The 7,584-nt window shown below is 38.8% G+C and overlaps 1 protein-coding gene across 1 annotated transcript in view; it reads left to right on the plus strand.

The window, feature by feature from the left end:
* IGF2R (insulin-like growth factor 2 receptor) overlaps nucleotides 1–7,584 on the plus strand; it is a gene marked incomplete at its 5' end in the record, with an annotated part of 52,568 nt that overhangs the window by 21,803 nt on the left and 23,181 nt on the right. The window contains 8 exons of the mRNA XM_009325648.1: nucleotides 921–1,100; nucleotides 2,129–2,230; nucleotides 2,932–3,033; nucleotides 3,700–3,874; nucleotides 5,241–5,408; nucleotides 5,991–6,134; nucleotides 6,774–6,952; nucleotides 7,307–7,394. Of these exons, the coding sequence (XP_009323923.1) occupies nucleotides 921–1,100; nucleotides 2,129–2,230; nucleotides 2,932–3,033; nucleotides 3,700–3,874; nucleotides 5,241–5,408; nucleotides 5,991–6,134; nucleotides 6,774–6,952; nucleotides 7,307–7,394 (1,138 nt within the window). The remainder of the gene's footprint in view (nucleotides 1–920; nucleotides 1,101–2,128; nucleotides 2,231–2,931; nucleotides 3,034–3,699; nucleotides 3,875–5,240; nucleotides 5,409–5,990; nucleotides 6,135–6,773; nucleotides 6,953–7,306; nucleotides 7,395–7,584) is intronic.

Here is a 7,584-nt window from a genome sequence, read left to right on the forward strand (position 1 = left end):
GAAAGCTGAACTAGAGGCTCACCACCCTGTCCTAATTCCTTCTGTAAAACGGAGAGAACACCTTGCCTCCATACTGTTGAAGAGGATGTCTGAGTGACTGAATCTGTACATCACCATCATGGCCTTTGAGCTAAATATTACTAGTTCCCTGTGCTTGTGTTAATCCTTGTTGTGTAAGGCTACTTACTTCTCATGTGGAGATGCATTAGGGCTTCATTACTTCATTGCTGAAGACACTGGAGTAAAAAGTGAGCACATTGGATCAACCTAAATGCAGAGTTGTTAAAAAAAAAAAAAAAGTGGAAGTCTTTGTTGACAGAGCTTTCGAGTTGTAATCTTCTGTTTGTTGCTGTTGCTAACTTAAAATAGTCTCTTAAAAATAGCAAACACCAGTTATCTTGCAGAAGTGAAGATTAATTTGGACCTTGGTAGTAGCACCTGCTGTTGTTCTAATGCTGAGTTTCTGCTAGTGCTTTTTAGGCTTTGCTAAGCATGGCAGATCCCTAAGGTCAATTCTAATAATGCCTGGAGGCTTCCATGTACTGTGTTTTAAAGAGCTGTACAAATAAAACCCTACTTACTGCGCGTGAGGCACAGGCCTCCCTAAATTCCTAAGCTGTGTAGCTGGTGAGATGAGGATGGCTGTTGTGAGGCACTACAGGCACCTTATTGTACTAAAAATAAAAACAACAAAAAACCAAACTACGCCTATTTGTGGAGCTTGTCTGTTACATATGTGAAACTTAAGCACAGAACGGGGGATAAATGTAGGGGGATCTCTGCATCTTTGTTATCTTCAAAACTCTCAAGATAACCTTCTGTATACAAGATTATTGTGGTAGGTATTTTCTTCTTTTTGACTGTATCTGTAACTCCTCACTTGAGTTTACAATTGCTGACATGCTTTTCTTTATTTCTAGGTTTCTTATACTGAAGTCACCTCTATTAGTAATCTTGGTGTTGCCAGCAAAGAACTAGTAGTTGAAAGACCTGGACATATTTTTCTAACCTATGCAAATGGCTCTGTGTGCATTGATGCTGATGGAAAGAAAACTAGTTATACCACCACCATCCACTTCATCTGTTCCAAGGGCACTCTTGTAAGGACAAATGATCTTTCAGTTGTTACTTCATCATAGTAGGTTTTCCATCATATTACGTGAAGCTACATGAAGATATATAGCAGATTCATTGACAAGGGAGACTTCTTGAGGACTTAAAATAGAGATGTAAAACCAAAGCTGACTTAGATGCCAGAGAAGCATGTGTCTCAGACTGAGTATTTTATTATAAGCAAGAACTAGTTAAAAACTAACAGCCTCAGTGGACAGTGATATTTCAGACTAGTCTAATTAGCATGAAAAATACACGGGGACTTAAGACTGAGGAGTTATACATGCAAACACTGCAGACCCTCTTAAGAGGAAGAATATTGTAAAGTGTGTCTTCAGCCTTCCGTTCTGCATCCTCTGTAGCTTGTTCATTCTAGAGGAGTTCTTAAATCTATAAAGCTTTTGCTGATACAACTCCACAAACTGAAGTTTAGACTGAGGGGATCTTTAGACTGAAGCTTGCCTAGACTTGTTCTTGCTGGTTTGTGAATCTGCAGGTCTTACTCCCCTCACTCACATGATCTGCTGCCCAAGAGGTATGTTGAAAATCTGTGACTTGGAGCAGTTACCAACTGCTTTGCTTTTGCCTGAAAACACTGAAATGAAGTGTGTATAATTAATACTCCTGTTACCTTGTTACCTCAGCTAACAGAGTTTTCTGTTGCTTGATTTTTACTTTTTTTTTTATAGTGGACTATGCATTATACCCCAAAACTCTTCAAAGCTTAGACTGATTATGCATGTCTAGATTCACTATTGAATTTAATCTGAATATTTGGATGTCAGATTCAGTTCTTTGCTAAAGCTTAATGACATGCTAAGTGTTTAGCTAGACAAAGTTTTCAGTGGTGACCTTCAAAATAAATAGGGGAGAGGGAAGCAGGGTGGGAATTGTGTGCATTTGTAGTGAAATCTTTTAGAAGAACCTGACAGTTTCTCATAAAGTGGAATCTCAAACCTGAGAAGGTGTTGGCTGTTACACTTATTCTGGTCTTCTCTCTGCAATCTGTTTCCAGAGTAGCAGCCCACGATTTATAGCTATTCAGGAATGTGTGGCCACATTCTTATGGGAAACTGAGGCTGCTTGTCCAATCAAGGAAACAAAAGATGATTCTCAGGTGAGAAAGTGGGACATAATTGTATTCATAGTCTCAACATACTATTTTTTTTCCTAGCACTCCTGGTTGCTGTGTTTAAATGACTATTGGAGAAAAGTAACTACAGTGAAGTCTGAAGTTGATCATGACAGAGTCTTGTGATATCTTATTGCTTTCTTCTTGAAGCGTTCCTGAAATGCGTAACTTCTGACCAAAGTATTCAAGTGGTCTCTCTCGAGAACAACTTACTTGCTGTGGCACTGAATGTTTCATTCCCTTACAAGATAGCTAGTAAAACTGAGTTTATATGTAAGGATATATATTGTCCTTGTTTGTGTACAGATCATCAAATGAGCTTTTTTTTTTTTACACTGAGCTGCTCAGTTGCTTCTACTTTACAGGTCTCAACATAAACACAGTGTGAAAACAACCCTCCGTTAAAATTTCCTTGCTCTTAGCTAACCTGATAGATGTCATCTGTTAAATTGCACTTTGATATGTTGGTGTGTGGCTGATGTCAATGGACAACTGTGCAAAAGAATTGAATGAAGTGTTGCTACTGCCAGAGCTGTATTCTGGTTGTCCAAATTAAGTTGCTGATTGGTACGCAGGCTAGGAATATCTGTAAATCGCTACTTTGGCTCTTTAAACAAGTTAGAGGTAAAACTTCAGAAGTAATGCAGAAGGAGACAATAATGCTGTTGTAATTTTTTTTTTTTCAGTCCTGCTCTGTGAGAGATCCAAACACTGGCTTTCTGTTCAATCTGCAGCCATTAGCTTCTGGAAAAGGCTATATGGCTACTGGCATTGGGAAGAAGTTCTTGGTAAGGATTCTGACTGTACAATCTGTTGCTTATGGATGCTGTTGTTGCATTTTTCCAGTCTTGCTTAGTGAGCAAGTGGAGCTTTGACTTGGTCCTCTTACGAAATTTGAGCTGGCAGGGAAGTACTGTGGTTGAGGGAAGGAATTGAAGATAACTTGATTCATCTCAGATGGTCTTAAAAGCATTGAACTTCTGGTTCTTAGCAAACATAAGGTAGCCACACTTTAGAGGCTGTGCATGGTTTTCCTGTTATGGACTCTGTTGCATAATACCAGTTTATCTGCTGGTGCTGAAGAAACGGACAGCGGAAGCCTAGAAAGGGATTTAATCTGTCCATATCAGTGTTCTCAATGCAATCTGCATGTATCAGTAGTCCTAGGCTGTCCACAGATACTACCATAGTGTTTTTTAGTCTAAGAATAAATTTGCTAAACCACATCCTGTACTTCTAGTGGGGAGAATTTGTGGACCCTGTAAGCTGAAGATTGAGGATATTGTTCCTGTATTATAGTTGGTTGGTTGTCTTGTAGTCTAGAAATGTCAGACATTTCATGGTGTTTGAAATAGTTCTTGACAAGTGAGTTTTACTGATGCAGAAATGGCTATGTGGACCTAATTTTTCTGATGCAGTTAATACTGTGTACACCCACATGTTTTTAAAACTAGCTAAACATTTGTGGACCCATGCCAGACTGTGGTAAAATCAATGGCAAAACAGCTGCTGGATGTGAAGCAGAAAATCTGACATCAGTGAGGCTGGTGGAATTGGACAAAACCCTGTATCTGTCTGGTGAAGGATTTCTAACTCTTACCTACAGAGGTCCTTTTCGTGTGCAATCAGGTGAGTTCACGAAATAGGCAGTGTAGATGGATGCTGATATTGTACAAACTTTCTGTGAATGGTCTTCATTCCTTCCTTTGTTCATGTACTAAAACCTACTAGGCTTGGTGTTAGTCACTTAAACAAGCTAGTTCATATGAAAATTTTAGGAAGAAATCAAATCATGCAGAATGGTAACGGCTCAGTTTTCAGTAATACATGTGCATTTCAAAACTCCTGGAAAGAGACCAAATAGAGTACAGGATTTTTTTCCTTACTCAGTAGATGAAAAATATTGCTCCTCGCATGGAGAAATGGATAGTCAAATTGGGAAAACAAGCAAAATGAATTCTGGCTCTTTTTCTAAGTGAAGTCATTGCTTTAAGATTCAGTTTCATGAATAATGCTCTCTAAAGTTGTTTCATATCTGAAAGGTCATTTTTCTGTAAGCTTATACTCTCTTATATGGAATTTCTTGAATAAGTGCTCTAGTACTTCATGTACATCTACTTCATTAATTTAAGTCTGTTTCGCAGATAAGACTAATGAAAAATGTGTATCTAGCTTTTGGATTTTTACATGCTCTCCAACTGTACTGAAACTGAGTTTTCATAAAGGCATATGACACCTTAACAACAAAAAGTTTTTACGAAAACAGGGTTTGGGGTTCAGGAACCTCAGATGCTCCTGCATGTTCGTCTTCTGTACAAATTGCTATGGTGGTATCTCTTATTTTCCCAATCGTGACGTTTTCATACCTAATATGCAACGGGAAACAAGTGATTGAGTTTTCATGTATTTTGCTTTGAGAGCTTCTACCATTTTGATAACACTAGGATACGTTGATAACAAATACTACTCTCCCCCATAATTCTACCATTTTCTGTGGGCTGTGGAAAGGAGGACTAAACAGAACTTAACATATGCTGCTTAAATAGTGTCAGTATTATTTGTTCTGCAGTCATTACACTGAACTTCTTACAAACAAACAAAACCCCCAAACCCCAAATATTGCTATGTGTGATGTAATTTAGAGGTTGCTGGTACAGCTGACTTGATGTTTTATAAGTTTTCTGTTTCTTCAAATATATCATGTCAAAGACCTAGGAAGCACAGTTCAGTGAAGGTCATTATGCTCTTGAAATGTGTCAAGGCATTCTGGTCTCCCATTTGGAGAGACAGTTGTGGCTGCTAGGCAATTTAGCACAGGTTTCTAAAGAAGGCTTGTGTATTTACAGTTAAAAAAACCATAAACGATAAGGTAGTGTTTTTCTTGAAGCAGTTAGTAATAAGAAAGTGTTAGAAAATTTTGAAGTCAAGTGTTAGCTTGAACTTAAATTCAAATATTCCCGAGTGAACCAGCAGCAGATAAGTGTTTGTTTTACAGGAACATCAGACACGTTCACGGTGACTTTCATTTGTAATGATTCATATCCTGGAGAGCTTAAGTTTGTGCGTGAAGAGATAAACAGTGTGCTGAACATCCATGATACTTTTTTTGAGTTTCACACAGCTCTGGCCTGTGCTCCTGCTCCTGTAGACTGCCAGGTTACAGGTAAGTACCTGGAATTTGGGTGGGCTCTGGCCAACAAGTGTTGGAAAGATTAACTGAACAGCAAACTTCTGAGGAGAAGGGCTTTAAGAATGCCTGTTGTGAAGACATTTGTAAGACTTGAAGTCTTCATAGAAGTTGTAGAGAGGGAGAGGAGGTAAGTTGTTTGAAGCAGGCTTAACTTATGAAGACAGGCAAGAAGCTAATGTGGAACATAGTGGTATACGCAAGAGAGTTGATAATTACTTTGAAAACCTTTAATCCTTATCGTGACTGGGTGCTACTTCAGCCCAACTCTGAAGAAAATGGGTTAATTTAGTATTCGCCTCTGGAAAAATGCACCTGTGAATTGTTGAGTAGTTACTTGTGGGAAGTAACTGTCAAGGGAACTCTGTTCTACATTTGGTGTAGTGACTTTTTTTATGGCAACAGTACCTTCTCTCAATGAATATCTAATGTGATTCTGAAAATTACTTTGAATTATGTGTATTCATCAGCAAAACTTGTATCATTTCAAACCCAATACTGCTGCAAGTATTTAAGAGGTCGTCTTTCAGCTTACTGTATGTACCACATCTCTTTCAGATGCTGCTGGCAACGAGTATGACTTAAGTGACTTGAGCAAAGAGGGTGAACCATGGGTTGCTATAGACACTTCAAAGGAAGCAAAGAAGCGAACATTTTTCTTGAATGTCTGCAAGCCTTTGCCCTATGTGCCTGGATGCCCTGGTAAGCCAAGCGGCAAGCATTTCTTAACTTGGGACTTCTGATGCAAGACCTTATATGCAGAATGACATCCCTGGTTATTTTAGTAGGATTGCTTAAATCCTGCCCATTCAATCACTGAACTTGCATAGACCGGGATCAGGTATGTCAAGGGTAGACAGACTTTCTCAAACTGAGAACAGTCTTAATGCTCATCAGGACTCTTGCATTGAAATGTGTGGGAATGCATTTGGGAAAAATGCATGGAGGGCAGTATTTGCCAGTATCCTTGATTTTATTTTATTTTTAAAGAAGAAAGGAAAGTTAAATGTTGTTGAAGCCTCCTAACTGAATGAGGCTGGAATGAGAAGTTTACGCCATGTCTTATTGCACTTCTAGTCAGTTTGATTTATTTAACCTGTTGCTGTAGTCTTCTATCAGTCTGTGGGAGCAGATAAGTTAGTGCAGTTTTAAAGATCTCAGTGAGTGCAGGACAGTAACTTGTTCTATTCCTCAAAGGCTTTGGGCACACGATGTCTGCAACTGTAGTTATGAAAAGACTTCTGTTCTGCTTCAGGAGTTTGAGACAGTCTCTTTTAATGGAGACTTTGACAACTTGTCAAAGCTTTGAACTAAAATACAGGCTTTTTCTTTTTCCTGTAGGTGGTGCCATAGGATCTTGTGTGAAATACGCTGATAAAAGCAAGAACCTTGGAGTCATTCAGATAAACCCACAGGCTGCTACTGATGGGTCATTAAGCATTATCTACTTGAATGGTGACAAATGCAAAGATAAGCAGCATTATTCTACACATATAATCTTCCAGTGTGATCAAACAATGGTAATTTTCTGTGCCAATTGCTATTAATGAGGATTTTGGAGCTTGGACTTACTATAACAAAACAGACAGTGTTTATTCCTCTTGGAATGGAGAGGCCGGTTCTAAAAAGTAGTATCTTGTAAGGAGAGACAAGGGGAAAGCCTGTATACAACTGCTTCCTGAGCCCATAGAACACAACGGTGTAGTGGAATCCTGTGAACCACCAAAAGCAGCTCTTTGCTGAAAATGGGTGCTGAAATTTGATAATAGAAATCTTAGACTGTGCAACTGCAATAAAAAAGGATTGTGCGTGTACATTTTGAGACTTGCAATGTAATTGTTAGTAAGCCTCCTTCATATGGCTCTTTTCTGTAGGGATCGCCAGTGTTTGAGCAAGAGGATGACTGTGAGTTCGTATTTGTTTGGAGAACCTTGGCAGCGTGTCCTGTTCACAAAGCAGAAGGTAAGTGTAGTTATTTGAGCTTTAAAATACCAAACAAATCTGTACAAGAAGTTAATGCTTAGCGATTGTTTCTTGCCCTGTGAATCTTTCTGTAAAAGGTGCTGGCTTGTGGAGGGATGCCTCTTCTGAGCTTTAAGCCAACTAAGAGTCACATCTAACATTAAAAGTACAATTTAGGATGACAGGCAAA

This window comes from Pygoscelis adeliae, unplaced genomic scaffold (genome assembly GCF_000699105.1).
Source record: "Pygoscelis adeliae isolate BGI_AS28 unplaced genomic scaffold, ASM69910v1 Scaffold300, whole genome shotgun sequence".
Classification (NCBI taxonomy): Eukaryota; Metazoa; Chordata; class Aves; order Sphenisciformes; family Spheniscidae; genus Pygoscelis; species Pygoscelis adeliae.